Below are 14,551 nucleotides of genomic sequence, written 5' to 3' on the forward strand. Positions count from 1 at the left end.
TTCTGACCGAAAGTGTGACCATGTGAATGTTTGTTCTAATCGGGAAAAGTTTTTCTGGGCCCATGTACACTGTTGGATTGTAACCCGACCATTGATCCGATCAAGATATTTTGCCCATGTAACCGCGGCTTGTGATAGGTGAAAACACTGAAGTAGCATCACAGATGCTTTAAGGCTGTAAAACTCATCACTACACACTTTCTACATTTTTCTCAGACAGACATGGACTTTTTGAACTTTTTTATACTTTTCTCTCTTGCTTAAACTCTTAGTTGTAGAAAAATAGCTCCAGGATTATAGAATGAAAACAAATCCCTTATCACGGTCAAAATGGATCCGATGGGCAGGGCTCGAGAAGTTCATGCTTCTAGATGAAACTGCTGCCTGAGTTCCTTTGGTAATGAACCGCAGAGCCGGCTGCAGTTGCCGTGACAGGACGGCTGGGTCTGACGGAGCGTCTCCATCTCACTTCTAATCGAGAAGTCAGCCTGGGCTAAAATAAAGCAGAGGCTATTCCTGCGGATCGACCGTCACATCTGACGTAATGAGCACCACTGCTCTAAACTGTCCTTTAGATGTCAGTCTGTGTGAGTGTGTGGCCACGCACCAGGCTAGCGACCTGTTTATGGTGTACCCTGCCTTTGCAGGCCTGTAAAGCCTTACAGGCAGGGTGTACCCTGCCTACAACTTTTTGCTGGGTTATAGCCCTATGACCCTGAAAGCTCTGTTAACAGATGGAATTAAGTTTTGTATTTTTAATTTGGTGTGGTTGAAAACTATTCTTCTCTCATTTGAGCCTGTTTTTAGTTTTAAAGTAAAAACAGAAATGTCCCAAATTATCTTCTGAGTTCATTTTAATTTCTAAGCATATTAAACCAGGAGAAGAGCTCAGTTTCTATGTGACCTTCAAAAATTGCATAAAGAAATAATCAATGAACAGGTTTGAGGCCAAACAAAACAAAAAAACAATAAAAAACAAAACCTATAACTCTGCCCTCACTGTTTGCTAATTATTTCATACTATGCCTTTGAAGCATAAAAACATACAAATGAGATGCTTATGAATTTTGGTTAGAAGTTGGAGACAGCTATTTTTTCTGCACACGCAAATCGCTGCTAAGTGTCCAAATTAACACAACGCGTACACAGACATTCATGCCAGAAGTAATGGAAAAAGCTTGGCTACAGGTACAAATGAAGTCCCATCTGCTATTTCAATTATCTTTGAACTCTTCTCAGCTGTGGTTGTTTTGCTGTCATCAGTCAGAAGAATGTGTATAATGAAGCGCCCATGAAATAAGAAACTTGATTTTTTTTAAAATCAAATTCTTACCCTCCTTCAAAGATGTGAACTCGGGAAGAAGATCCACTCTGTTTGGAAAAGGAGGCTGCCTTCTCCTCTTTTGAGGTCTTACTTTCCTCTTTTTTGTGCTTTTGTTGTGTCTTTACTTCGATAAGGGTGCTGGGTGGAGTATCATTTACCTGCACTCAAGAAAAATTTAAAACAACTTCAAATAAGTGTTAATGGTTACAGTTGATTTAATAAAGTCATTTTCTTAATCCAGCATTTCATTCCTATAATGTTATCCCCACGCTACACTCACAGAGACAATACTGTGTGAAACCTGGACTTTATTATGTACATAAAATAATATTTAGAAATTAAACATGTTAAAGACTTACTCTGAAAGTGTAACTTGATGGTTATTTGTAAAATCTACGCATTTGTTGTAAGATTTGATTTTGTTTACCTCAGACACAGAGAGTGATGTCTTTTGGCTTGCAGGGGACAGTTGTAGTTTGGCTGCTGTTGTAGCTGTTGCCATGGTATATGTCTCAGAGCAGTGCTTCTGTTTGGAACACAGCAAAGACAGGGCCACCTTTGTGCTTAGGCCTGGCAAGTTGGGATTGTGAGCACTGATGCTCCATGTTGAATAAACTGAGGTACTAGGGTCCCTCTGGGTACATGGGTTGGGTTTGACATACTTCAAGTAGCACCAGTTGACTGAGGTGGAGGTGTGGAGGCTGGGGTGTGAAGGGATGCTTTCAAACCCTGGTTCCAGAATTGGTACCTCTTCCTTATTTGGACTGGTGTTCTCATTTCTTTTATTCTCTCCCTTTTTTTCATCTCTTTTGTATTTTCTTGGTAATTGATCTTGCATGCCTTCTGTTTTCACCAATGCATCTTTAACTCTTTCAATTGGTTTTCTCTCTTCGTCTTCCAGTTCTTCCGTAGAGGCTTTAACTTTCTCTTCCTGTCTTTCCTCAAGCTCCACATTGTCACCCTGACATTGCTCTTCTTCCTCTTTCACCCTTTTCTGGTGATGCTGAGCTTCTGTGCTGAGCTCTAGACTAGCGGCTGGAGAAAGCATGCGTTTGCTCCCTCCAGCTCCCAGTGCACAACATCCCTCACCAAAGCTTGAGGCCATTTCTGTTGGCAAAGATGAAGAAAGGACGTTCTTGATGTCTTGGGAGGGGATCTTTAGATAATCTCTTTGCAGCTTGTCCCGACTGACCTGGCCCATGATGACCATAGCTGTGCAAGAAACCGGTTCCTGTGATTGAGTAGAAGCCAGAATTTGGGATATGGTAGTATACATGGCACTAGCGAAGGTAGGTATATGAACCTGGAGGCGCACTGGTACTACAAGAGAAACTACTGGTGCGAGCTGTGCCAAGCATGTGGCAATGACTGGTTGTGGATGATGGTAGGAGAAGGTCACAACAGACTGTTCTGTTTGGGTAGCAGATATGGAGGATATAGAAGGTCTAGTCTCTGTTGAGGATAGTGAATGAACATTTGCACCTAGCCTCGGAGTGACAGAAAAGTACAGAGCTCTATTCCTGGAAGGAAAGGGCATGGGAACTAAAGGAGGAACCTGATGCAATGGTATTCTCATATTGTCCAACACATGGATCTGTGGTGAATGTATTCGAAGGGGTGAAACGCCTGTTTGCGAATGTAAGAAGGCTCGGTGGATGACTTGGGAGGACAGGTTTTCAGATAGGGCTGCAGTGACAGGGAGAAGCTGTGACGGGGATACTGGGGGTAAAGCAAAGTGACCTCTATGCTGCAAAATTGGCAGATCCTGGGAGGCCGGGAAGATCTGAGGTGATGGCAGCTGTAAAGCCTTTCCTGTTCCTTCAAGGCGTAGCTCAGAGCTTACCTCAGTATTACACACAGAGGGGTGCGGAGAGTGGGAAAGACCAGATTTGGGATTTTCTGCCCTGGACAACTGTACAATGTTGGTCACTGTTTGCCCGGGTTCATCTGGAACAGGATTTTTAAGTAGACATTTTTGTCTTTCTTTCCAGGAGGATGTAGACTGCTGAAAGGACAGGGATCCAAAGTCAAATGACTTACTTCTGGTTTCTGAGATCTCTTTTGTTTGTTGTGGGCTAGCTGGTGCCTGCTCTGAGGCTGAGCGTCTCATTTCTTTGTGGCTCTGTTGGTGAGAAGCAGGTGGTACCATTAACATCTGAGAATTTTGGTTTCCAGAGGCCCAAACAGAGGGTTCGGACTGCACTGTGTCCTCAAATGATGCAGAATGGCTTGAAATGTTGCTTTTTTGACTGGGGCTGCGAGGCATTGACAAAGATCCAAAGCTAGACCCTCCAGAAGACTGGGCAGCTTCTGCTAAGCGCAGTCTCTTCTTCTTTGGTGGCAGCTTCTCTGCAGGGAGCTGTGCAAGAGTCTGGCTTCGCTGAGGCCAGTGAAACTCCTCAGCTTTTTCTGACTCCTAATCAGACAAAAAAGTTTTTATAGGTTAGGTTCCTATGCCGGATTTACACTGGTCCTTCTGCAGTGCATCTCTCTTGCGCTGCATGAGAAGTTTGCTTCCTTCCTCACTGAGTCTGTTTAAAATGCATGTTTTGTACATAATTATGTTTTTGTAATTCCAAAACTAAGCTTTAGCTATTTTCGCAATGGACAACGGTGTAATCCGCAGTGTTAATGTGCGTCCTCCTATAGGCATGTTACTATAAATACTTAGCATTTTTATTTTGCATCCCAGAACTCTTTCCTTTTTCCTCTGGTTTGCAACAAAATTGATGCGTCAACTGACTGGAAATAGAACGTCACATGATGTAGGCAGTGTAAACATTTAGATTGATTTTTTGTGTCAACGCAATGCAACAGAGGTGCATCACAGATGGACCAGTGTAAATCAGCCTTTAGATAAAAACAAAGAAACAGTGAGTGTTCCCCTGGTCAAAATTATAGAGTAAAAGAGAAGCAATTCTTTTAAGCAAAATAAAAAAGCGTGAAAACCAGTCTTTGAAAAGTAACATACCTTGGATGACGATGCTGTGACTGCAGAAGACACAGATGGTATGTCAGGATCAAGCTCCACTGTAACAAGGATCTCAGGAACCTGTATGTTTGGCTGGCGGATGAGGCGCGATGTGGACGGTGTTGGCTTTGGCTCAGGTCGTTGTGTTTGCTTATTCTCTCTGAGGTCTGGTTCTTGGCTTTCCATTGAAATGCTCTCCTGCTTTTCAAAAGAGCTTGTATGCTGGATGACAGACACACCCTTCCTCTCTTGCTGTTGCTGTGTTTCTGGCTTCGACTGTAAAGTAACACCTAAAGAAAAATATCAGAAAAAGAGATTTAATCATAGGCCATTAGTACAAAGATTTCTTCCTTCTTAGTCCTGATAATATATATCAACCTTATTATAACCACCACTACTACTACAAGAAAATATGAACAAACCTGAATTTTCCTGTCTGTGCTCAGATCTGCTTGGCATCGAGGCAATGCCTGTGGTGCTGCCTGACACCGGTACAGGGCTGGGAGGATCCTCCTCCAAACTCTCCTCTTTTCTTCTTTTCCTCACAGCAATTGCTAGTGCTCGAAACTTATAGTGCATCATCAGGGGCCATTCCTCCTTGCATGTTTTACTTGCATCTTCACCCTCTTGTTCTTTTCCTGGACAGATGCTTCTGTGAGGCTCAACGGCTTCAGTGCTTTGAAAATAGGCCCCACATACTTCACATTCAAACCCACAGGGAGTCTTTTTTTCTTGATGTTGTTGCTGTGGCTGCTTGACCGACTCTGTGCCTCTGGAGGTGGAGGACATGGAGGTTGAACTTGCTTCTTCCAACATCAACTCGGCTCCAATGGGAACCTCGATTGCGGGTTGGCGTTTGAGCGTGCGCTGTGTAGCCCTCATCTCTGCAACTACTATTTGCTGCTCATCAAATGATTGGCAAAGACGGTGACCTCTAGGAGATGCAGTCCCAGAAGTGAAGGGCATAGTTTGGCTGGTAGGTGAGGGCATTGAGTGGCTTCGAAAAAAAGGCACTGCTGAAGAGTCTGGTGTATCAAGTGGATCTACCTCAGGGTTTTGGGGGTGTCTCATACCACTTGGGCCCACTGCCTCCTCTTTGGGATCAAATGTGTAGGGATCTCTCTGGACAATAAATTTGGGTGACTCCATGCTGTTCTTCCTGGATAGGGAGGAGCGACGCGGCTTAACACTGTCGATTTCACTGGTGTCCACCACTGCTTCATTAATGGTAATGAGTTTGGTTATGTGTTCTATCACTTGAGTTTTGGGCACAGCAAAGGAAATGCTCTTCTCCTCAGCTCCTGAGGATAAAGGATGTGAACAATGAGGCTGCTGTTGGTGGGGACTGCGTTGCTGCCCTCCTATTCTTCCATACTTCCCTAAAATGATTTCTGCGTATGTTTTGGCACTGGAACTGGGGGGGCTAACCTGGGAAAGTTCTGTACTACCTGATCCAGAGTAATACCCAGACTCTGTGCTGCCCTTACTACCAGGACCTAGAGAGGAAGAGGAGCTGGAGAGGGAGGTAGTGGCATCATCCGGAGAGACCATCGGGCCACGTTTCCTTTCACTTAGCCTCAGTGCTAGTCTTTGCTTGACAGCCTGTGAGTCTTCAGGTCTTTGGCTCTCTTCCAAACCTCGATGGTACTCCTTATCACTTCTCCTCAACTGCCTCAGCATCTCCTTTGAGGTGAGTTTTCTATGCTGAGCCGTCTCTTCTTCAGACTCTGTGCTTTCTCCATCTGTGTGTTCCTCAGGGTCCTCCCCAACACCGCTACCTTCTGGACCACTTAAACTTGGTTCATCCCGACAGGAAGCCAGGTCGGCTTTAATGCGGTGGGCATGGGATTTACGGTGTTTGTACAGGTTGCTTTTGGTCTTAAATGAAAAGCCACAAGGGACACAAGGGTAGGGTCTTTCTCCTGTATGGGAGCGGATATGTTTCTGAAGAACACTTGGTTTGGCACATGGACGGCCACAATAAGTGCACACATATTTCCCAGGTTTTTGTGGTTTCTTTTCCCCCTTTCTGGGCGAGCAGATACTTTCGAGGCCTTCTTGACTGGAGTGGGATGGAACCTCGTAAAGGTGCTCATCTTGGGTAGAGGATTTAGAGGAGAGGGATGAAGCAGCGGGGGATGCTGTAGATAAGAAGCTGCTTCCTAAGGGAACGAGAGAGTCTGAAAGCTGCCATTCTGCAGCTTGCCGTTGCTGTAACCGAAGAAGGTCAGAACGTCTGGACTGGCGGTTTTGTGAGCGGCCCAAACCTCTGGGTACAGGACGATAGCCAGGAGGCTGCCTGGGCTGCTGAGGTGGACAAGACTCTAGTGAAGATTCAACTGTCTCGTGCTGTTGCCCCTGCCTTTCAGAGCACTCCCTATCAGGCCGACGGCTGGGCTCAGCCTCCATAGAGTGGAGAGGAGACCTCACAGACTGAAGGTGAAGGGCTCTATGAGCCTCATTGGTACAACAGTTTTGTCATTGGCAGCAAGGAGGTCAAAGACAGGAAACCATTGACAAACTAAATTGCAAAAGAAAGTGTGGGATATTTTTTACATCAGGTAAAGAGTTATTTAAGACGAGCAGATGGGGCATCATTAAAATGTGCCCTGGAACTGCATGAACGCAGGTAAACATGGATGTTCTTGCTGAGCAAAGCTGATTACTTCTCCTCTTCTTTCAGCCATTTGACAGGTCCTTCCAAGGTTTTCTCTTTATCTTCTTTGTTACTTGTCAAGATTGTCAGAGTTTCCACATTCTCTATGGATCTGAAGAAACACAAAAAATAAAAATAAAAAGTCACCAAAAAGGGAACACATCATTGCTCTGCAACCAAAGCATAAGAAAAATAATTGTTTTGAAAAAATGTTTTCTTGGGCTCCAGCCTTTTACAACTTCACCTAGTAAGAAAATTAGTAATGCCTCTTCGTTAGAAAGCAAAAAAAAGACATTAATACTTAAGGACAATCTTGTCTTCTGGCATTAAATGGTAAATGCACTTTTCCACCTTCTTGGAGGGCCCAAGGCACTTTACAATTACAGTTCCAGTCACCCATTCATAAACACACACACACTAATGGCAGCTCTACTGCTGAACGCGGACACAAACCTATAACTACCAAGAGCAATGTGGGGTTCACCTGGGCACATGGGCGGGGACTGAACCTGCGATCTTCCAATCAGAGGTTGACTGGTCTAGCTCTGAACCACGGCTGCCCCATAAGTCAGAACTAGATTGTTATCATCACACTACTAGTATGCTGATAAAAAAACTGTTTAAACAAATGCTGCAGAAGTTGCATTTTGTCCAGAGCTAAACTTTTTGTATTTTACCCAGCAAAAACTGTGCTGCAATGAGGAATGTGCAGGATCAGACCATAAGAACAATTTCTATCTTAGATATAGACAAGTCTAAAAATCTGCTCTGCGGCAGACTGGTGACCTTTCCAGGGTGCCCCCTGCCTTCGCCCACAAGTGGCCGAGATAGGCTCCGGCAGCCCCATGACCCCGAAAGGGACAAATGGAAGAGTAGGAATGAATGAATGAAAATCTGCTTGGGCCAGGCAGGCGATGTCTTCAGCACAGACGCCGACAGATTAGATCCCTGTGTCAGGGCACAGAGTCAAAACAAATGTTGGAAATACTGCATCTGCTTATCTGATCTGGGATTGAAGCTGAGGGGGAATACACAGCAGGGCCAGTTTTCTAGCATTACATCAACTGTGTTTCAGTGCACACTCTTCACACTTTCCCGCCACTAGGGTGCAAAGCTTATGAGAAACCAAGACAAAAATCAAATCCTCTCAGATTAGAATCCCATAAGCCCCTTTATGAAGAAAGATTTACTGCAATATTTCTCACTTACTACTAGAAAGCAGGGCTTATGGAGACCAAGGAATCACAACAGACATAGAGATGAAGCAACACTGAAAGCCCATTCTTTATCAAAATGTTCTGCAATACTTTCCACCTATTACAACGCTCATTCTTAGTCTTAGCTCAAGACATGGGATTCTTGTACTGCATCCAATCAAAAGCACAGGGCCAATCACAACATAACATTTTCAGTGAGCAGCCATTCCTGACTGCTGACGGTCCCTGCACATGCCCACCCAGAGAATCATTCAAGAACTTAATACCATTGCAACTTTCAGTCCCTGGAGACAAATACTCATTAAAGTACAACATCATGTGTGTTCCCTGTACAGCTGCAGCTCTCAGCAACACTGATCAAGAATGTGCCCACAAAAAATAAAGTTGAAAGATCTTCAAATATATGTGGACAAAACTATAAATATCACTACGTCTAATTGTCTGATTTCTAGTCAAACCAATTTATTTTACCCATATCCTAAATAAGAAATGTTTATTGAAAAAAACAAAATATTGCAAATTGAACAAGATAGAATTGTTATTTTAAACCTCTTCTTAAACCTATTTTGCTGACAGATTTTTTTCTGTATTTAGGATACATCGTCTAATTGAAGTTTTCCTGCTAAATCATTGTCTCGAGTAAAAAAAAAGTTAATTTGACAAGAAATTTGACAAGCAGATGAGTTTTTGCAGTGCAATGTTAAAGGACAGTAAGAGAATGTGGAGAATGACTGATTAAGGGCAGAGCATAAATGAAGAACACACTTTTAGTTTGCATTACATTCATCCATCTTCAGTACCCACTGAATCCCTTTCAGCGGTCACTGGGTTACCGGAGCCAACTCAGCTACTGTTGGGTGAAGGCAGGGTCCATCCTGGACAGGTTGCCAGTCTGTTACTTAAACACATGCACACTTAAGGGAAATTAGGAGACACCTATAAAGCATGTTTTTAGGCTGGATTAAAACTGGAGAGCCTGGAGAAAACCCACGGATGCACAGGGAGAACATGCAAGCTCCACACAGATTTGAACCAATGCTAACCACTGCTCCCCCGTGCATCCCCCTTTAAGTTTACATTTATTCAATATGAAGGCAAAATAATTCGATTTTGCAGGATAAAAAAGAGCAGAGAATCCCAGTTTGCTTTTAAAGGGCCTATATCATGCTATTCTTAAGCCTTCTACAGTAAACAATATCCATGTAAATGATAATGACCCGGAAGTAAGATGCTTTGATCTCTGAGGGACCGCCCATTTCATGACGTCGACCTAGAGGCGGCCTCCACAGAGTGTCTGCGTTTCGCCCACGAAAACAAATACCATCCAAACTTTTGCAAAGATGGATGTTCATATTGTGCTTAGAAAAGGAAAAAATGTTTGCCTATCACCTCTAGCTCTCCGGAGAAAGTGGGTGTTTGTGGTAGTCTGGGGCGGGGTTGGCAGTACAGATTCTTCCTAGAAGGGGCTGGTCTACATCAGCTCGTGAGAAACCACTCATCTTTGTGGGTTGGGAGGGGCAAAAGAAAAGTAGTTTTGCCTTCACACTATGACATCAAGAGTCTTCATTTGGTTGTCAGAATTTATGCTTAATGATCTCAAGCACATTTGTTGATGCAGTTCTTAAGCAAAGCAACTGTAGGGTTTTCAGGTGGGAAGAGTGTCTCTTCCATTATTCATTGCAGTCTAGACTGATAGTTCTGAGTGAGGAAACACACAGTCAGTGCCAGGAAGGTAAGGGGATGGAGTGCCATACTCCCTCCATAAAGCTAAAGCCCACACTCATGCAATAACCTCCACTAACAAATTAGGTAACTGTCTGAACATCTGCAGTACCTTGGAGTTACCTTCCCTGGTTTCACGTAGGAGCTTTTCTCCCTCAGTCCTTAGGAATGGCATTTTAACAAACGTGCCTCTCATGTAAAATAACACTACGATGCACCAATGATTCCTCTCCAGATCCTGGAGGGTGAAAAAGATCCCACAATAAGATCTCTGATGAAACAAAGTTATGTAAATGCAGTGTGGGTTGGACAAGGGAGCTCTTTATTCTATTTTTAGGCTGAGGTGTGTGCAGAAAGACACTGACGCAGCTTCAAATTCTCCCCGTTGCTGGGGGCAGATCCTAACCAGCAAGCTGTCAACACTTTGCATGTCCTGAACCATATTGTTATCATTCCCAGAACTGCCATTAGGTGATTTGTTGTTAAACTTATTTCTTGTGCGTCTGCTTAAAATGTGATTAATGACTCCTCATAGAGACGAGAAGACAGGATGAGTTAGGGACGCGTGCACAGAGGAGTCTCTTTCAGCACAAATAGGTTCTGATGCAGGAACCCAAGGGAGCCCTGATGCACCGAAGAGCTCCCTGCCCGCCTCCTTCACACGCACGTGCCGCAACACGCTGTCTCATTTCTTCTCCTTGGCTGGAAAGTCCAGCACTTCTAAAATTATAAATCCCATCACACATTCAGCTGTGTTGCAGGTTCACAACTCAAACTTTTGCCACCAGTCCTTTTGTTTTCTTATTGTGGTTAGAATATGCTCAGAGAACCTCCCTAGGTGTTTTAAAAAGTGCCATCACATCACCACCCTCGCCATCCAAACCAAAAAAAAGAAATAAACATACACAAACACACATCTCCCTCTTCCCCTTTCTGTTTTTCTGGCGATAGCCTGGTACATGTTCCCATGGAAACCATCCTACTCTGAGCAACGGCAGATGGAGAGGGAGCTGGAGGTCTAAATTTATCTCCCAGCATCCTCTCCGATATAGACACTCAGTGGCAGCAGGAAGTGAGAAGTGGTACTGCTTACCCCTTCTTGCATTGACAAACTGGCATGACCTTTGACATTGAACCACACGACTCTGCTGCATCCCAGACACTGAAAGCTTAATCAGAGTCCCCCTGAGGGCTGTTAGTCAAATACCACCACCACCCCACCACCCCCAATTTTGCACAGTAACACACACAGATCGCAGAGGCATTGGAAGAAAAGGAGGGGACAAAAAAACACTCAAAGGCTGAAACTCACACTCAGACGGGGACAGTGCTGCTAAGCAGGATGCTTCCTGACAAAACGGTGCATACTGGAGCCCTCATTCCCTCTCAGAGCTCTGTGAGAGGATGCACCGTTGCACCTCTGAAGCAGGAGCGGGGAGGAGAGGGATTTCACAAAGCTGTGGTAAGACTGACAGATCACTGCTATCACATTTTCATTAAACAAAAACAAGTCAGATGCAGATCAGCATGAATCTTTACATCCAACAGGATGGTACACACTATAGTGACGCAGACAAAGTGACAGCAGGTGAGATCCAAGGTTTTAATGACATTCTACAGGGACAGTCAGGAAAAGTGGAAAAAAATGCAGGTTTTCTATCCTTCAGCCTCAGAAAAAGCAGACCAGAAATGCTGAAAATTTTTAACACGATCTCAAAGAAAACTCAAAAAAAGATGAACAAGTTTTGATTTAGCGATATTTAACAACAAATGAGCTTCAATATTTCCACAAAGGACAAGTGATAAACCATTAAAAAGCTAAAAAACACATCTCTGACTGCTAAAATATCAGAAAAAAAACTTTTGAATTTGAATAATAAATAACAAAACCTTCAGTCATCCTGGAGTATTTGCATTTGGAAGATGGATAGCTTGTAAAAGCAGAGAAAAACAGCCAGCTAGTGAGTGGGGAGCAGAGAGAGGCAGAGTTTAGATTACCTGACCAAGCAGTCTGGTCTTCCCCCTCAGAGACTCTTTACAGGCACTGTGAGACGAGCAGGGAGAGCCAGAGACTGAGAGCGGATATGACTGTTTGAGTGGGTGTGTTGCTGAGAGAGAGAGAAGGAAAAAAAAGAAGTGATGGAGAAAGAGTGAGAGACGGGGACACTGTTTCCACTGTAAAAATGTGCAGGGAGAAAGGAGACAGAGAACGAAGATGAGGTGGGGAGAAGGGTCTTTTAAAATAACTATGAGGGAAACAATCTTCCTAAGAAATTAGGATGTGTTCTAGAAGATGTTTCACTTTTTTTGAATGAGATGCTTCTTGTGCTCTGACTAGAAGGTGTGGACACTTTTGCTGATTCATTCGACTGTGGTAAACTTCTAAAAAAATCCACAAGTCAGTGCTACATTTTTAAGAGGATAGATGTTTTCACCATCTGTCTTTCCTGTCCAGACTGTGAGCATCCAATAACCCGCCTAACCCTCGTTCTCGTTTGGTGTTTTTAACATGTTCTTGTGGCCTTTTTCTAATGATGGAGGACATGTGTAAAAAAAAACAAGATTAAAATTGCATTTCTGAGTATTTCTTTATTCAAATTGAATCAGTTGGTTCAAAAGGGGCCCAAGTCCAAGAGGTTTTTTTTCCAGGAAATGATTTTAATTGCATAGCTTAAAGGGAGGCTACACCAAATGATTCCTACTTTACCCAGATTTAGCACCAGTTCATAGCTTCCAAATGCTATAATATGAAGCAGCTCACTTTTATCATTTCAGAGGACTAGCAAACTAAAGTCTCTGGACTTGGGCCCTTCTTGAATTTATCAGGGGTGCTGCCATATTGAATAACTAGTGCTGCCAACTATGGGATAAAGCTAAACCAATGCAAGAGAGGCCCAAGTCCAGGAATTTTGCACTTAATGCATTTTAAATGTCAAGGATAGTCAATACATTACAACAGACTTGGGATTTTTTTGCACATAATCAGATAGCTTTTCCCTTGAAGACCATAAAACATATAATATCTCTATTTTGAAAAATTGTGGACTTGGCCCCTTTTTTAAATAACCGATTCAAATGTTGTGAATCAGGAGCAGACGGAAAAAAAAATGCCATTTGAAAAAGCTTGTAGTTGTGATGTCGAACCTACTATGGAAAGCCACAAGCTCCCTGCTCCGCTTCATTCCGATACATCCATCTGTAGACAAATAGATCCGTGTACATCTGTGTTTTCCTCATCTGACCTGGCATCTGGCTCAAAACTGTCCAGCTAGATAGCACCAATATTGCTCGCCAATTTTGTAGCACCAGTAAGGTTAGGTTAGGTTTCGAAGGGCTGTAATCTATTGGGAGAGCATGTACCAACAGATGGTAAGGGGGCAGGTTTGCTTCACCCCAACAGTCACGCCCACAACTCAGAGCAAAATTTCAAGTGAACTACTTCCGCTCTGCAGAAGCTATGTTCTAGAAAACTACTGGGGGTTTTTTGTTGCAAAAAACAGTATAACTATAAACAAAAATGCACTGGGACTGATTTTAAAATAGATTAAAAAATTATCAGAGTGGGACTTTAGGATACTTAGCATTGACCCAAATGTTGTTTTTTTTTACATTTACCACACCTCTAAAGCTGAAGTCATCTCCACAGATCCTAAAAAAAAGTCATCCACTGCCGTTTCTGTAACTGAAGCACATTTAACAGCAGGGGCACGTTGCCAACATACAAGATTACAAACAAGTCTTACACGGGGTTTTCCTCTGCAGCTCAGAGCCCCAGAGGTGCATCCTCACAATCATCACTTCCTTTTTGGCACAACTACTCCATTAAAGTGTTATATGAAGGAGAAGTTCAATGGCAAAATATTCACAGACATGAATATGTCAGGTTTGCGTAAATCTTCCAGTGAAAGTCCGATCCTACATCATAAATGAATTCCAGTGTCATCCAATTAAGCAAGCCCCCGCATTACACAGAGGGCTGGGCCTTTAAGCAACGCAGCAGAGAGGCAGAGAAAGGAAAACAGAAAGAGAGAATTAAACACGAGCGGGCATCCTGCTGTTCCATAGAGCCTTGCCTCACTGGCACAGCACAGGAAGTATGAGTCACACTCTCTAAAATAAACACAGCGGCGAACCAGCTCCCAGAATGAACGGATGGCTGGGCTACCGATCAGAAGGCAGGCAGAAGGAAAGTGGATTTGTGCAACACGTGGTGGGACCAACAAGCCAGAAGATGGGATGAGTCAGAGGCAAAATGTGATTTTCCCTTGTTCTGATTTTTTTTTAAGTATCACCTTTTCTTCATGTGTTGTCCCTGGAGTTTCCACCTGTCCAGCAATCGTCCTCCTCCCTTACCGTTTTCCTCGCTATACATTGGCTGTGTTTAAAGCCAATGGAAGGTATTGTGTGCGCCTGAATGTGCGCATTTTTCGCCCATTTCAGCGCACACCTTCCATACTGTACTGCCCTGTGGGGGGATCCTCTCCTGTCCGCTTTGTCCTCTGTTCCTCACACTGGGTCAGGAAGGTGTTTGCGTGTTGGGGAACAGAACTCCCATTGTGGACATGATCGAAAGGAAAGGTCCTCGGCACAGACTGGCCACGCCGAGGACCAGAAGGCGCATAAACAGAGCTGGCTCAACAACAGATGTGTCAAAAATGTTG

General features: G+C 43.7%; 1 protein-coding gene across 3 annotated transcripts in view; it reads right to left on the bottom strand.

The window, feature by feature from the left end:
- LOC101174797 (transcription factor HIVEP3) overlaps positions 1-14,551 on the bottom strand; it is a 69,153-nt gene that overhangs the window by 11,004 nt on the left and 43,598 nt on the right. For 2 of the 3 annotated variants that reach the window (XM_020699646.2, XM_020699644.2), the window contains exons 2-5: positions 4,718-7,063; positions 4,296-4,585; positions 1,752-3,740; positions 1,334-1,482 (exon numbers count right to left, since the gene is read on the bottom strand). In XM_020699646.2, the coding sequence (XP_020555305.1) occupies positions 1,334-1,482; positions 1,752-3,740; positions 4,296-4,585; positions 4,718-6,704 (4,415 nt within the window). In that variant the 5' untranslated portion in view covers positions 6,705-7,063. Of the gene's footprint in view, positions 1-1,333; positions 1,483-1,751; positions 3,741-4,295; positions 4,586-4,717; positions 7,064-11,888; positions 11,999-14,551 lie in introns of all 3 variants that reach the window. The other variant, XM_020699645.2, reaches the window with a different exon arrangement.

Source organism: Oryzias latipes, chromosome 16 (genome assembly GCF_002234675.1).
Source record: "Oryzias latipes chromosome 16, ASM223467v1".
Classification (NCBI taxonomy): domain Eukaryota; kingdom Metazoa; phylum Chordata; class Actinopteri; order Beloniformes; family Adrianichthyidae; genus Oryzias; species Oryzias latipes.